The following is a 17,172-nucleotide window of genomic DNA, read 5'->3' as shown; positions in this document are numbered from 1 at the left end:
TTTTGCTTTCAATTTTTTCATGAATAATTTAGGTAAATTCTGTGAATTGTAGACACTATTTGAAAATTGTCGGTGGCTTTCCTAGCAATAGAATTTATTGCCTGCGGACAGGAGCTGACTGGCATACAGGAGAGGAGCACTTGGGAGACAGCCTGAGGGCAGAGAGGAGCACTTACGAGGCAGCCTATGACCAAACAAGACCACTAGGGAGACAGCTTGAGGGTCGAGAGGGGCAAGGAGGAGGTGGTCTGAGGGCAAAGGGGAGCACTGAGGAGGCAGACTGAGACCAAAGATGAAGAGTGGGGAGATGAACTGAGGGCAGAGAGGAGCACTGAGGAGGCAGCCTCAGACCAAAGAGGAGCACTGAGGTTGGTGGCCTGAGGACAAAGATGAGCACTGAGGAGGCGGACTGACTCCAAAGAGGAACACCGGGAAGACAGCCTGAAGGCAGACAGGAGCACTAGGGAGGCGGCCTGAGACCAAACAGGACCACTAGGGAGACTGCTTCAGGGCCGAGAGGGGGACGGAGGAGGCAGCCTGAGTCCAAAGAGGAACACTGGCGAGACAGCCTTAGGGCAGAGAGGAGCACTGAGGAAGCAGCCTAATGGCAGAGAGGAGCACTAAGGAGGCAGCCTGAGACCAATCAGGACCACTAGGGAGATGGCAGATGGCCTGAGGGCATAGAGAGAACTGAGGGGGGCAGCCTGAGGGCAGAGAGGATTACTGAGGAGGCAGCCTGAATCCAAAGAGGAACACTGGGGAGATGGCCTAAGGGCAGAGATGAGCACTAAGGAGGCGGCCTGAGCAGAGAAAAACAGTGAGGTAGTGGCCTGAGGGCAAGAGAACTAAGGAGGCAGCCTGAGTCCAAAGAGGAACACTGGGGAGACAACCTGAGGGCAGGGATGAGCACTGGGGAGGCGGCCTGAGACCAAACAGGACCACTAGGGAGATGGCTTGAGGGCAGAGAGGAGCACTGAGGAGGCAGCCTGAGTCCAAATAGGACCACTAGGGAGATGGCTTGAGGGCAGAGAGGAGCACTGAGGAGGCGGCCTGAGACCAAACAGCACCACTAGGAGGTGGCCATGGGGCAGAGAGGAGCACTGAGGTGACAGCCTGAGTTCACAGAGAAACAATGGGGAGACAGTCTGAGGACAGAGAGGAGCACTGAGGAGACGGCCCCTCTGTCAGACTCTCTGTCTCAGACTGCTCCAGTCTGCTGTCTAGCACTCACTATCACTAACTGACTTTATAGGAACTCCTTTCTGTCTGCCAGAAGCTGCAGACCCTCACGTCTGCTCAGCTTCACTCCTCTCCTACCAACTCCGCCTAAGCTGATGTTCCTCGACAAGCTCCCCTCTGGCAATCTCTCTCTAGCCCCCTCTGACAGGGAGCTGCTTCTTAGCACATCTTTCTGCTTTTTTGTCCTCTCTCTGACTACTTTCCCTCCAGATGAGAATATATATAGGGGAGCCACCCACAAGCTGGATCAGAGCTCCCCCTTCTGGCTTGGAGTGTGATCATGTAGTATGCTTGTGATTACCTGATAAAAGAGATCTTTCATTGCTCCCAAGCATGACATCACTCTCCCCGTGAGGAAAGCAACGCCACTGTGACAACCAGGAAGCTGGGGTGTCATACAACCATCATCACAATTAATACCTATACCTGCCCTGGGGACTAGCTCTGCTCGTGGAGAGCTGAAACATCTTTGCTGCGTCACCAACTGCCCCAGTGGATCTGAACTGCAGAGTCGGCCATATTGACCAAACGCCACGGGTGGCGTCACGAACAATTCCCTTTTTTCCCCTAAAAATAATAATAATAATAATAATCTTTATTTTTATATAGCGCTAACATATTCCACAGCGCTTTACAGTTTTGCACACATTATCATCATTGTCCCCGATAGGGCTCACAATCTAAATTACCTATCAGTATGTCTTTGGAAAAGACATTATTTCCCCTTTTATTTCATTGACTCTTTTATTGGACGCCCAGGGCCACGGACCGGGTCACTGCTGCCGTGACCAAATCTCTTTAAGAACCGGCCCAGTACCGAGTATCCCCACGGCCCTGGCGGGCGCTCCATTTGTGTTTTCTGAGGCATATCTACCATATCTACCAACATTTGGGATTGTCCAGACTTCTCTCAGACCATTAGGCTATTTTAGCAATACGCAAAGAGACTCAAGCCCAAAATGAGCCTACGACCTCAATCAGAAGCAGTGGAATTGCTGCCAATGGGGTGAATTTTTCTGACACAAAAACTATAGCGAAATCTGCATAAATAACTTGCAAATTTTTCTGTGAATTTCGCCTCTTTACATGGAAAGTGAAAAAAATCTGCTATGAAAATCCACAGTAGAAATTGTCAGGCTGAAGATTTAAAAGTCCGCACCAAATAGATTATTTACTTGTTGAAAATGTGGAGCGAGCAGATGAGATTTGTTAAAATTTCATTTACATGATTGGTGCTAAAATACACCATGGATTTTCCATGTGCAAATTCTCAAATAAAATCTACGGTTAAATCGGTATAAACATACTGTGTTATATCAGTGCAACCGTTGCTCCCGTCACTCGTTAGATCCGTGCCTCAAGATGACCGATGAAGCTGGAAGCATCCTCAAGGTTATTACATAACAAGAATGCGTTCCTGTTTAATTCTGCTGTTCCATTTATATTCCTCTAGGGGACATAACACAACATCTTCACAAGCTGACCAATCCAGAATTATTAGTTTTTATTTTACAATAAGTATATTTGTGGCTCATAGCAGCAGTACAACATGAACAGTAAAGACACAACAGAGACACGGAGGTTCAAGTCTTCAGGATTTACAAAGCTTTTTCTATTTTCTTCAGGTTCAGGTGAATGCCATTCACAGAACGTAAGACGAGCTGAGGGATCTTTTTTGGCTCGTTGTTGGGGTCTAGACTCAGTTCGAATCGCGGTAAAGTCAGTGCGATGGCAACTTTCATCTCATTCATAGCGAAGTTCTGTCCAATGCAGTTCCTGGGGGAGAGAATATGAGGGTTTTGGTCTTAAGAGATAATCTTTACTATTTTATGTTATATTTTGTACTGGTTATATATAAAAATAATGGATATTAGAACTTTAGTTGAGGCAAGTAACTGCGGTTCATGGGAAATTTACAGTTTTTACATATGAACACCCCAAAAATACAGACTCTAGTGCAGACCAGGCAACATGTGGAGAAATGTGCCATTTATGGCCCATCCACTAGATTGATAGGGTGGGTACCCACAGTGGACCATCACTAAGCCCTGTCTATTAGGGCACTGCTCTGATGGAAAGTGCTGTTTACTGCTGAAGTGGACACTCCATTAATAGATGTGACCCTGGGAATTGCAAGTGATAACAGATTACTACCAGTTTGTACTCTGGGTGGGTCCATGTCAAACATTCTTGTTTTATATGGGTTACATGAGACAGCTTGCCAAGTCCTACAACCACCTAATGTGCATTGCAATATGAATTGTGCTAAGAGACAATGCATGCTAATGCTGGTAATCCCCAAGGTCTGTGCCCCATCTTTTACATGTAATTTCCAATTTATTTGCATCAAATCTGATGTGTAACTGCTAAACTCTGTGCCTCAAAACTGATGTGTAACCACCAAACTCTGTGACTCAGCTCTGATGTGTAACCACTAAGCTCTTTGCCTCAAATCTAATGTGTAACCACCAAGTTCTGTGCCTCAAATATGATGTGTAACCACCAAGCTCTGTGCCTCAACTATGATGTGTAACCACCAAGCTCTGTGTGTCAACTTTGATGTGTAACCACCAAGCTTTTTGCCTCAAATCTAATGTGTAACCACCAAGTTCTGTGCCTCAACTATGATGTGTAACCACCAAGCTCTGTGCCTCAACTTTGATGTGTAACTGCCAAGCTCTGTGCCTCAAATCTAATGTATAACCTCCAAGCTTTGTGCCTCAACTATGATATGTAACCACCAATCTCTGTGCCTCAACTTCGATGTGTAACTGCTAAGCTCTGTGCCTCAAATCTAATGTGTAACCACCAGGCTCTGTGCCTCAACTCTGATGTGTAACCACCAAGCTCTGTGCATCAACTCTGATGTGTAACCACCAAGCTCTGTGCATCAACTCTGATGTGTAAGTACCAAGCTCTGTGCATCAACTCTAATGTGTAACCACCAAGCTTTGTGCCTCAACTCTGATGTGTAACCACCAAGCTCTGTGCATCAACTCTGATGTGTAACCACCAAGCTCTGTGCATCAACTCTGATGTGTAACCACCAAGCTCTGTGCATCAACTCTGATGTGTGACCACCAAGCTCTGTGCCCCAACTCTGATGTGTAACAACCAAGCTCTGTGCATCAACTCTAATGTGTTACCACCAAGCTCTGTGCCTCAACTCTGATGTGTAACCACCAAGCTATGTACCTCAACTCTGATGTGTAACCACCAAGCTCTGTATCTTAAATCTGATGTGTAACTATCAAATTCTGCTCTTAACTCTGAAGTATAACTGCTAAGCTCTGTGCCTCATCTTGAGTAAAAGCCTATCCTAATTAAAACATATGCACCATCCTAGAGTGGGATCCCGAGGTAGAAGTAATTAATTAGATCTTCAAGATGTCTTACCTCGATCCAGCTGAGAATGGAACATACGCATGTGAATGTCTGTTTGATGAATTGTCAGGTGAAAACCTCAGTGGATCAAAATCCTAAGATCATAAAATAGACACAAACAATTTTTTCATAATACAAAAAATAGAGTTCATTCACAATTTATACAGCTGCAATCCAAATTATTTACCCCTCATTGCAAGTGAGCTTTAGTAGCAACATTCACAAATGTTCTGCCAATCAATCAACAACAATATAAATAGCTTAACACCTCTAATGTAACAAGTGGTCTTTCCAAATTCAGCGCTTTTGCTGACAACTGCAGTCTCAGAATTAATCAACGCCTTCATTATCCCCTCCTCAACTCTTTTGGCTGTTATAACCTGCTGCAAACATGATGCATACGGTAACCTTTGCCCTTCAATGCCTTTTCTATCTTTTTGTAGCCTTTTCTTTGTTTGGGGGGCCATTGCTCACTAGGAATAGGCTAAGATTTCCCAGGAAAGTTGCCAGAAACTGGAGTCTGGCTAGTGCATCCTTTTGGCTTCAGGTTGTAACAGCCAGAGGGGCTCTACTAAGCACTAAAGATGCCTGTTATGAACTGGTTGAATTTAGTCGGTAAAAAGAGGCATTTGGTGCTGAATTTGGAGAAACTACTTATTATATTAGTTGTGACAAGGTATTTAAATAATCCATTCAACTTCTAACTCCCATGAAACACAGATACAATTATAATGAATCTATACAGATAAATATCCACGTCTATGTGGCCTCCGCTTACCTCTGGGTTTTCCCACATACTGGGAGAATTGTTCATGCAAAACATACTCAGAAATACAATGGTGCCTGTCACATCAAAATATAAAGGAAGAATTCATCATACATTTCTATAAGATATTACAATAAAACATGCTAAAAATGAAAACTATTATTTCTTCAATATCAACGACAAACTTTCTATTCTTAGAAGTCAGTGAATTATATAGATTCTTAAAAAAAAGGTTAATATATTTTGCAATAAGGGATAATTGCTTGGTAGTTTACTACAGGTGTAAGGCCTATGGCATTTAGCTGCATTAACTCTCATGTTGAAGGAGTTGGGATATTTTTCTAAATATGAAAGGCAGGATTCAGTTTTACTTTGCATTTTTAATTTTTAGTGTGTTTTTATCATTTTATTGAAAAAAAAAATGGCACCGACCTTTGGGCAAACTTCGGCCATCAAAGAACGTGATTGGTTCTTTCAGCTCACGAGCTACTCCCGGTACAGGAGGGAAGAGGCGCATACTCTCCTTTATACACATTGTGGTATATGGCAGCTTATTCAAGTCTTCCCTGGCAACATAAAACATTAAATATGATAATGTTGTTATGTCTGTGTAGCAACTCATTCAGGAAAATAGGTTGAACACTACAAAATGTATCTCTAAAATAATTTATCACATTGGTTGGGTCATCATTTGGGTCATATCGTTGTCAAATTTAATTTTATGGACAGGTATGGACATTTTCTTCTAGGCTTGGCACACTTATAGTGTTAGGCTATGTGCACACGTTGATTAAATGGATGCAAAAATTTCTGCACCATTTCTACAGCTCTTGGCAGGAAAAAACAGCTGCAGAAAGCCAAGTTTTTGCCATGTTTTTGGTGTATTTTTGACTGTTTTTAATTAAGTCAATGGTGAAAAACACAGGGTAAAAGCACACAGAGAATTGCCATGCTGCAGATTATTTTCCTCACCAAATCTGCAAGTCACAAATAAGCAGTGTGTGCATGACACTTCAGGTTTCTCATTCACTTTGCTGGCATCAAGATTGCTTCAGGTTTTGCTAGCAAATCAGCATGGCGAAAATGCATCAAAAACGCATCAAATCTGCAACGTGTGCACAAGCCCCTACAGTGTCTCAATGTTTTTGCGCAACTCAAATAAATGGCTGCACATCCGGTTGGAAGAATGTCTCAAGTGGGGTACTACAAGACTCTGTCCTGGGCCCTGTATTGTTCAACATCTTTATCAATAATATAGATGAAGGAATTGAGGGTAAAATGATTAAATTTTCTGGTGACATAAAGCTAGGAGGGATAGCTAATACTAGAGATGAGAGAGAGGATTTAATGGATTTTAACAGGGATAAATGCAAAGTCCTACATCTAGACAAGAAAAAGGAAAAAAGCATATACAGAATAGGAAAAATAGAACTAAGCAACAGCACGTATGAAAATGACTTGGGTATACTAATAGATCACAGACTGAACAGGAGTCAACAGTGTGATGCAGCAGCAAAAAGGGCAAACACAGTTCTAGGATGCATTAAGAGAAGCATAGAGTCTAGATCACGTGAAGTAATTATCCCACTCTACTCCAAATTGGTCAGACCTCATCTGGAATACTGTGTCGTTTTCTGAGAACCACATTTTATAAAAAATACATAAACAAATTGAAACAACAAGTTCAGAGAAAAGCTACCAGGATGGTGACCGGTCTGCAAACAATGTCCTATGAGGAACGGTTAGAGGATTTGGGAATGTTTAGATTGCAAAGCAAAAGACTGAGAGGAGACTTAATAGCCGTCTACAAATATCTGAAGAGCTGTCACACTGTACAGGGATCATCATTATTATAATTTACACCAGGAAAGACTAGAAGCAAAGGGATGAAACTGAAAGGGATAAGATACAGATTAGATATTTTAAGAAAGCTTTTTGACAGTGATGGTGATCAATGAGAGGAAAAGGCTGCCACGACAGGTGGTGAATTCTCCTTCAATGGAAGTCTTCAAATAGAGGTTTGACAGACGTCTGTCTGAGATGGTTTAGTGAATCCTGCATTGAGCAGGGGGTTGGACATGATGACCCTGGAGGTCCATTCCAACTCTTCCATTCTATGAACACTGCCATGAGCTTGATTATAACATAAAAACATTATATAGGTTGGTAATATATATTAAGCTTTTACCACTCGACTGTGGTCCGATCTCCCAGGACCTCTCTGATCTCCTCCCGGCATTTCTTCTGGTGCTCGGGGTATTTAGCCATACAGTATAATGTCCAGGAGACGCCGCTGGCCGTTGTATCATGTCCTTCGAACATGAATGTATCCACCTCTGCCCGCAGATCTTCATCAGATAGACCCTGACCATTTTCATCCTGTTAAGCAAAGACAAAAAATTCTGCTAATGGAAATATTTGGATAATATGGGGTTGCCCTGGAATATATATTTTTTGTCTCCAGAAACTCTTATTCGTGGCTTGTGTCTGGTATGTCAGTCTACTTGTCAATGAGAATGTTATTGGTTATCTCCGCAACTTAAAACTCGCCAATGCAGCATGTGCAGCAGGACCTCCCGCCCACCATGAGCCATCTATAATACCACTGTCCTGTATAGAAAAGAGCTGTTGCACCTTCTCAGAATCAGTCTAGATGATGGAGCGTGACGATGCACTTACAGCTTCTCATCCTTGCGCTTTATTACCTGGCAGTACCCTTCCATGGATGATTGATATGTCTGTGGCCGTGTAACTGACCAAGCACCCTGTCAATCAACCAGAGGACAGCGATTCTAGGAAGGGAATACATCCTGAGGCTGAGAAGCTGTAAGGGCATCATCAATGCACTTTTAGACACAACTTGAAAACATGATTTCCTCGTTGCTTGAGCAGAGATTTAAGGTCATAAAAGGATCAATTGGCTTTGAAAGGGAGGTAATAGTTTCTGACAGGTGTTGCCAAGTAAGTTTCTGACAAGAGAGATCAGGGACCTAAGAAAATAGGGCCCCATTTCTACTATGTGCTGTTTATAATACTAATATCTTCAAATGCAGCAGAGAGGCATTTGGACCCCCTAAGACAGCAGAGCCTGGATGTGATTGTAACGTCTGCATCCTATACACTTTTTTCCCTCGATAAATAGTAAATTATACATGGATAATTTCAGTACCTTAGCACACAGAAGAATGTCCAGAAAATCCAAATGTCTCTTCTGCTTGATTTTCTCAACCTCTGTCTCCTGTTTTATTGATTCTTTCCTCATTTTGATTACTTTCTCTATATGAAAACAGAGAAAGCAAATTAGCGCTGTCATCGTGGACACCAAACTAGTCGCATGGTCCTCCTCTATGGTTTATCGGCCAACTCTCTTAGAATGTCTAGAAAGCTCCTGGAAAAAAAAAGGGAAGACCCACTGGACTACTGAAAAAATTAGCGCAGCGAGTCTCCCGGGTCTTATGAAACCTGTTGGTAACCTCCTAGAAAACAGCTATTCCGGGAGATATCTTAATTCAGAGAGGTGGGAAATGGGAAATGTAGAGGTGGAGAAACAGCACAGAGATGTGTGGCGTCAGAGAGAGCATGGGTACTAGAGATGATTGAGTCCTTTGAAATTTTAATTCACCGGGTTTGGGACAAAAATGTGGTCTTCAAAATGTGTGTCTAACCCTCTGAGGTCTCCTAGGAGTATAAGCAACTTCTGTACATGTGTTTGAGATAATGTGCAATTAGAAAGAGAGGGAGAGAGAAAGAGAGTGAGTGAGAGAGAAAAGGGAATAGAGAGAGGGAGCAAGAGAGAAAGAAAAGGAGAGAGGAAGAAGGAGGGAGACAGGGAGAGAGAGAAAGGAAGAAAGAGGCAAAAAGAGGAGGGAGAGATGGAGAGAGAGAAGGAGGGAAAGAGAGATGAAGAAAGAGAGAGAAAGAGAGCCAGCGTGAGGGAGGGAGAGAGACAGAAAAAGAGAAAGGGAGTGTGAGATAGAGAGAAGGAGAGGGATGGAGAGAGAGCATAAGAGGAAGAGAGAGCAAGAGAGGGAGAGAGATGCAGAGGAGAGGGAGAAGGATGGAGAGAAAGATTGTTAAACGATGAGAGAGCGAGAGAGGGAGAGAGATGGAGAGAGGGCGACAAAGAAAGACAAAGGGATAAGAAGGTCGAGAGAGAGGAACATAAGAGAAAGGTAGCAGGAGGTAGATGGAGAAAAAGAGGGAGAGAGACAGGGAGAAAAAAGAGGTAGAGTGGAGAATTTTAAGGTGCATGCACAAGTGATGCTAAATAGTGGATTACCAGCATCAGAGACATAGGATATGGCAATCTCTCCTGGTTGGTGGTGCTATACCTTGTGGTATCATAGCTGGAGTGCATTTGGGGTTATTCTATGACTCGTGCAATCTTCTGTAATGTGTAAAATTGTGGCAGACATTTTTTGCCAATTTGCACAAATCAAATTTGCTGCGATCAGCAGATTTGTGGAAATTTGACTCGATTTTGATTTACATCAAATTGATTTGATCATATCTAGCCATGGCTTCAACCAACATTTGCTTCACATGTGACACATGTACACATCTTCCAGATGTTTGCCATTGAAAGTTACAGTAGTATCTCCATGGTAGGTACACCACTATATCCAGGCTGGTCTACCACTGTGTATGTATGAAAGATCCATTGGATTGTGACATGTATACAAAAAAAAATCATCCAGCATTTCTATATAAAATGTATGATATATTTTTTTTAAAAAAACTATACTTTTTTATTTTTTGTTAATCTTAAATATTGATGAATACGGTAATTTATGATCTCTTCTGACCTGTGTGCTCATGTGCTGTTCTCAGAGCTTTCCGGAAGCGGAATCCATGGGGGCTCAGGTAGAAAATAAGGTCATTATGATATGGAAAGCAGCGGAATCTGTAATCCACCAGGTAAGAGAGCTCATACACGGCTTTAATGTAGTCATTTTCACTGTAAAGATAAAAAATTAAAAAGGTTGATTAACCATGTTTTATATATCACAGAACATGATGTTGCTTCTGCAGGGATCCACAAGTCCTCTGGAACGGGATGACTTATCGCCACTAACTTTCAAATGGGATTCAACCAACCAGAGCTTCTAACCATAGACCCAATAGCAGCACATGATATGTCTCTACATTGTGCAAAGCTATACATTGTTGGCAACCACCAACCTGTTATTCTGGCAGTTGCTCTCGTAACTGAAGGCGCATTTCATGATGGAGTCCAAGGTCATGAGACTGACATGATGGAAAAGCTCCACTGGTTTCTTATTTGGGACCAGTTTCTCCCACTTGTCCTAAACAAGATTCAGCATTATTCCGAGTCATTACAATCAGAAAATAGGTTGGTTGTTGTACATTAGAATGATGTTTGGGCAATTGAAAAGGTTTCCGAACCCTTACCAGCATGACATTAACACTGTCGGATGTCACTTTGACATACGGCTTCAGGACATCATAATGGAATCCCGGTGTCAACAGTTTTCGATGTTGGAACCATTTCTTACCCGACAGCACCAGCAAACCTTTCCCTGAATGATATGAAGGCCAAAGATAGGTCAAAGTAGGGACCTGTATATTGATTAGAGCAGGTCTTACTATTACGGGTTGGAACCACACTTAGGCACCAGAGTCGCTCAACCCGGAGTGCCATATACCCCTTCTCTACCAATGGAGCAGGTTATGTTACATACCGATCCATGGAGTTAAGAAGTTATAGGCAAAGTTGTCCTTTGAATCTATAAAGAAAAGTTACGAGTATTAAGGATACATAGTAGTTAAACATAACGGGGCTTATAACTATGATTAGCATAAAGAAAGGGGCTGCATGGTTTAGCTTGAACTACGCAAAGCACGTTAATGAGAAAAAGTCACAAAAAAGTGTAAAGTAGTTTTGGTGTAGGAAAAAAAAAAGCAATATGTCTAAGATCGTAGTTTAGTCATTTTCAAGGCTGAGCTGCAATTGAAGACACTGCCCTTAACTAAGAATGGCACTGTTTGTGGAAAAAAAAAAGTTCCACAAACAATGGCAAGAAGTTGATAGATGTGCTGGGAAAAATATTATTTTATATATTAAATATTATTTGATGTTATAAATTGTATATATAAGTAAAAACGTATGAAACTGAACATAAAAGATACAAAAATGAATACATGCAGAAGGAAAAATAAAATATGTATAAGACAGTATGGTTCCTCACCTTGCCTGGACAGAATGGCCTTCACGTAGTCTGGATGATAGACAATGACGGAGGCAAAGAAATTTCCAAGCCACATTGGGAAGGCGTAGTCAAATTGTTTTGAATAACCCTTCACTATGTCCATATCCTTCCCATCTCGCTTGAACTGTTGAGAAGAAGAACACCAGCTAAACCCTTTGAAGTGTAGACGGATTAGAAGATACACGTGAAGGGATGACTCCAGAAATACATTTCATACTAAACGGATATTGAATGCACTAATGAAAATTAACTTATTTGCAAAATTAGAAATTTGATCCATAGGAGAACAGGTAGATCCCTGGGTGGACCCCTGTGCATACCATATAGGAGTAATTTTGGGCAAAGTTTCCTTAATACAACATATACAGAATATCGTTGGTTAAAAATGTGATTCGTCAGGCATGATTTATTTCAGCTGCTGTTGGCTAGAATTACAAGCGTGTGGCGTGATATGATAAATTCAGCAGATCATTTGCACTTTGTACAAGTGTAACAAATTGTTCATTATTATTTATTCAAACTTTCTCCCTAAATTGACAGGTTAGTTTGACATGTTGATGGACAGACTGATTATACTCAATTATCGTATATGACCAGCTCTTCTCCCCAAAAAATATTAAGAACAAAATTCCACATAACTTTGGGAATCATAAAGAGATAACACGTTCACTCCATATAACAGCGGCGTTATCAGCAGGATAAGATCTCTGGAGCCACGAGCGCAGATAAAACTGACGTAACCCTGGCACAAAGGGCATAAATGTCGGTGGAGTTTGGTCACCGTCTTCTTCTGTCGCTCCCATTTTTTTTCTATTTTTTTATGTAACAAGCAGCTTATTTACGGAATGAAAGGGAAAGGTGAATCTCTCCGGTCCTGGGGCCACCCAGAAAGTGGATCATAGCACAGTCATTACACAAAGGAAACTGACTATTTAGGATACTAGCCACCTTCATTGGACACCCCTAAAATTCTATTGTTATGGTTTAGGACTCAGGGGGGTAAAACTCGAGGGTCGCTCCTGGTTTAAGAAAAAAGTCGTAAGAGAAATGGGGGTTTATACTTGGGATGCTGTACTTGACTGTCCCTTCTTTCCAAAACACAAGGCACCCCTTAAAACCAACATTCTGGTGTTCACACATGGCTAGCAGAGATCCCCTTTATTTATTACTGTCTCTAATTACACAGATTTTGCCCCTACTTTAAGGAGTTTTAATACATGATTGCCAAATTTTAAGTTGGCATCCAGGGCATGGTCCATTTTTAAAGAAAGGTTCCATTCAAACCTAGCTTCTCTTCTCCAAGGCACAAAAACGCTTCTATAATTGATGATTTTGGAAGGTATCATAGAGAGGTCAAGGAAATTTTCCCAAAGTCCAAGAGGTCCTCTCTTTTTGCGGGAAACTTGTCAAGTATGCTTTAATATTTATTGCAGCATTTTAGGGTCTGATTACAGTCACAACACAAGGTTGATGGCCGTCGGCCACTTGTGAGAAGTTTGTAAAGGTGAAAATAGCCAGCTCACCTAGTTAGGTATTCGGTGCTCAAAACCTTGTCATTGTTCTTGAACCCCTTGTTAATCAAAAAAAAGAATGGTCTGGCTCTCAACAAATGTAGAATAATATTTTTTCAATCCAAAATGTTTAAGGCAGGTACAACGACTCCATAAAAAAATGTATACCACCAACGCGTTTCTGGCATCAAGTACATGAGTAAGGGCACTTGATGCCAGAAACGCGTTGGTGTATTGATTTTTTTTATGGATTTGCTGTAACTGTTGTAAACATTTTGGAATAAAACATTGAAGAAAATTTTAATATACATTTAATGAGCCTGACCATTCTTTTTGGATTTACTAGTAGGAAGTGTGTGGTACGGCACACTCACTTAAATTGGGCAGGTTTGCTTAAAATCCAGAAACCAAAAACCTACTAATGGTTTTCATCTATTAGGAATATTTCTACCCACTGATCAGCAGTACAGACGGTGAAAGCAGTGGAAAAGCAAAATGCTAATTTCTGTGAGACCGTTGTATAAACTATCCTCAAGGTTAACCAACTTTTCTGGAAATAAAAATATAACACTTACCACATGGGCATTGCCATACAACCAGTGACGTTTAGGACCTGGGAAAGCACTGAACGCTCTTTCCAGATTCTGCTTTCTCAGGAATAGACTGGAGACCTTGTAGACCAGGTACAGGACACACAGGTAGGCTGCCCAGTGCAGGAGCTCAGCGAGGCTCAGGGAGGAGAGTCCTGGCAGCGTGGAAGAAGCCATGTCTGGATTTTCCTGCTGTACATCCAGGATCATATATAATAGTACCAGGAGGAGCTGCAGTCTCACATATCCAAAGGGCAATGAATAGGGGAGGAGACTTACGCATGAGTGTACACCGGCACAAAAACACAGACACGACAGTGATCAGCGCATCCAAGAAACCGGATTATGCAGAGGAAAAAAAGCAATGAAAGTATAACCCATACTCACAAATATGATTTTATTTCACAATTGCAATCAAAATTATTCAACCAATATTGGTTTATTAGCAAAATGTATAAACTGTCAGATGCTTGCAACAAACGAAACAATAAGAAATTATTTAAATAGCTCAAACAACTAATATAACAGGTAGTTTCTCTAAATTCACAAAAAAATGGCAATTTTACTGACTACTACAGTCCCAGAATTATCTCTGTCTCTCACCCAGGAAAATCAGACCTCTTCTTTTACACTGATGAGGCGCAAACACCCCGAAACACGTGTCTGCGAATGGAGTGTCTGGTTTGGCTTGTTGTCCTAAGTGGAACGCCCCCAAGGGCGTACTCGGTGCTGGGTTGGCACAGATCTTAAAGGGGATGTGTCATGGCAGCGGTGACCCGGTCCGTGGCGCTCGGCTTCCAATGAAAGTGAAATTGTAATTAAAGGGAAAAGAATAAAGTTTATGGGAGAAAATGTTCGTGATGCCACCTGTGGTACTCAGCAGTAAAGGTGTTAGCCGACGCTGCTTCAGAGTCTGCTGGGGCTGATGGTGATGCAGCAGAGTTGGCTCAGCTCTCCACAGGTAGAGCTAACCCCAGGGCAGATGTAGTATTAAGTGATATGTTGGTGGTGGTGGTCACAGTTCTCCAGTCCACAAACGCTAGCCAGATGCTGCGTTCTCCGGGTCAGTGGTCCAGCAAACTCCCACGTAGATTGTGATGCACCCTTCCAGGACTCCTTTCGTATGCCTATCTCTGGTCATCTCACTACACTGGCTTCCACTTCTCCTGCCCAGCGCCTTACCCAGTGTCCCAAGCCAGCAGCCACAATCCTGGTTGGGCAATGTCCTCTGGGTCCCCTGGATTCTATCTGGCTGCCTTTTTGGCGAGTTATGGGTGGATGTGGCTGTGACTCTTGCAAAAGCCACAGCCTCCGGTTTCTTAGCTGAACTTGAAGTATTCCACTAAGTTGGGACCAGCCCCCTGACTGCGACCTGGTCCCTCCACATCTGGATGCGGGCCCCATGAGTGGCTTCTGCACTTCCCATGCCTGTAGGACCCCTTTTTTCCTCCCGGGAGCTTCTTTCTGTCTCTCCCTCACACTTCTCTCCTCAGGCTGTCAGGAGCTGCAGACCCACACGTCTGCTCAGCTCCACTTTTCCTCACAGACTCTTCTCTGCACTGTTCTTCCCGCCTTCTAAGCTCCTCCCCTTTTTCCTACCTACCCCACCCACTACTACCACCCATTCCTGTCCAGCCTGGGATGAGGCCTTCCTCCCTAAGGGTACAACAGGTGCCCCGATTGAACTGGTGTGTGTGGGTGTGAGTGTTAGATTCCTGGGTAGTACTCCCTTCCTTACCTGAGAGTGGGATACCACACCTCTGGATGAGGTGCAGTACCTCTGTGGCGACTGGACCCCAGGGGTGCCACATAAGTCATGATGCTCATTAAAGTGACAATATTGACTTGCAGTATTGCTATTTCCAATAGGTAGCACTAGAACTCTAGTTCTCTTCTTCGCTGAAGACACTGTTTATCTAGTAGTAATTAGTAGATCACTTATGACTTTTATTACTAGCTGCACACATGATGCGTAGCCAGACACCCTCTTCTGGCAGCAGTTACTGAGGAATCTTAGCCCATGTTTCTTAGGCTAAGTTCATAAGATAAGTTCATATTAGTTCACTAATAGTTTTGGGTTTGCGAACAACAACCGCCTTCTTCAAATCTCAGTAAATATCTATTTGATTAATGTAGAACAATTGTGATGGCTTCTCCAGAATATTCCAGAATTTCTGCTGAAATCCCCTTGATAAAGCAGTGAAAAGAATAGCGAAACGCGTGTCGGGGGTGGCGCTTTGTCCAGGGATCCCTTATGCGGGTAAGATTGCGCTTGTGCTCTGGGAGGGGGAATCCTCTTACGCCGGTTGGGCTGGGTACTCATATTGCTCCTCCGAGCACTCTCCTTGGCAACTTCCACTAATATTGATCTGTACCCCACTTTAGAATTTTAGTAGCATTTGCTCAAATATATATGGTGGTTATGAGGTGGTTGCGGATATTTCAGTCTACTTAGTGGCTTTACATGGAGTCATTGCAGATCTTCCCTTGGTATATTATCATGTCTATGATTGGCTGCTAATTTGCTACATAATATGGATCTCTGGTATGTTCATTTGGTGTCTTTTAAATGTGTGTGGTTTTAAATTATTCTTAATAAAGTTTGTTAATTTGCTATATACTCCTGTTGTCCTCCTTTATATATAGGTCTCTTTGGGAGTTACGCATATGGGGGTGGGGACATTGCTCTTTACCACCTGGTGGACTATGAGTCTGGGTTTAAGTGGTGTGAAAATTGAATGTTCCTAGAGATACAAATAGACACATTCAAATTTAATGGAACACTAGATTTGATAGCAGCTTTAATGGCAGCAGGTGCTGAGGTTTCAGTTTGTACAGTAAGTCACATAGAAAACACAGAAAGTCTCCATGCCCAAATTGCAAGATGTGTCCTCTGCTGACCTAAAGGCACAAGAAAAGTTGTCACCAATATGCTCAAAACTGTAGAAATAAGTCACATAACATTTTTAGATTGTTTTGTGGACCTGTAAAGCAAAACTGGAAAATGTTGAGCCTACGTACCAGCTGTATGTCTGGAGGAATAATCATATACTAAAAACACCCTGCCGACAGTGAAGTATTGTGGTGGATAGGTGATGCCTACAGTGAAGCATGACAGTAGGTCAGTGATGCCAAGAATAAAGCATGGAGATGACTTGGTGAGGCCTACAGTGAAGCATGGTGGTGACTCAGTGATCCCTACAGTGAAACATGGTGGTGACTCAGTTATGCCTACAGTGAAGCATGGTGGTGCCTCAGTGATGCCTACAGTGAAGCATGGTAGTAGCTAGGGTTGAGCGACCTTTAGTTTTTTAGGGTCGAGTCGGGTTTTGTGAAACCCGACTGTCTTAAAAGTCGAGTCGAGTGAAATCGGCCGACCACAGTGACAAGTCGGGTTTCAGCCGAAACACGAAACCCAGTGAAGATATTAATAATTTTTTTTTTTCTCTCTC

General features: G+C 42.5%; 1 protein-coding gene across 1 annotated transcript; it reads right to left on the bottom strand.

The window, feature by feature from the left end:
- Positions 1-2,728: 2,728 nt before the first annotated feature.
- On the bottom strand, positions 2,729-13,950 carry LOC143788557 (cytochrome P450 4B1-like). The gene is made up of 12 exons (XM_077278320.1): positions 13,706-13,950; positions 11,599-11,743; positions 11,092-11,136; positions 10,802-10,929; positions 10,571-10,695; positions 10,195-10,346; positions 8,559-8,665; positions 7,578-7,768; positions 5,822-5,955; positions 5,402-5,466; positions 4,636-4,718; positions 2,729-3,015 (listed from the first exon to the last, which is right to left on the bottom strand). The coding sequence occupies exons 1-12, from the start codon at positions 13,928-13,930 to the stop codon at positions 2,838-2,840; spliced, it is 1,578 nt and encodes a 525-aa protein (XP_077134435.1). The 5' UTR covers positions 13,931-13,950; the 3' UTR covers positions 2,729-2,837.
- Positions 13,951-17,172: the final 3,222 nt, after the last annotated feature.

This window comes from Ranitomeya variabilis, chromosome 8 (genome assembly GCF_051348905.1).
Source record: "Ranitomeya variabilis isolate aRanVar5 chromosome 8, aRanVar5.hap1, whole genome shotgun sequence".
Taxonomy (NCBI): domain Eukaryota; kingdom Metazoa; phylum Chordata; class Amphibia; order Anura; family Dendrobatidae; genus Ranitomeya; species Ranitomeya variabilis.
Note: the sequence above shows the minus strand (reverse complement) of the source record. Positions and strands in the feature narration are given on the sequence as shown.

Bases quoted from the DNA above. Each gene is read 5' to 3' on its own strand.
- LOC143788557 (XM_077278320.1), bottom strand. From the start codon at position 13,930: ATGATCCTGGATGTACAGCAGGAAAATCCAGACATGGCTTCTTCCACG. The intron at 5,467-5,821 runs GTCGGTGCCATT...TTGATGTGACAG, and splicing joins TGGCCGAAGTTTGCCCAAAG to GCACCATTGTATTTCTGAGT. The intron at 4,719-5,401 runs GTAAGCGGAGGC...TTATGATCTTAG, and splicing joins GTATGTGGGAAAACCCAGAG to GATTTTGATCCACTGAGGTT.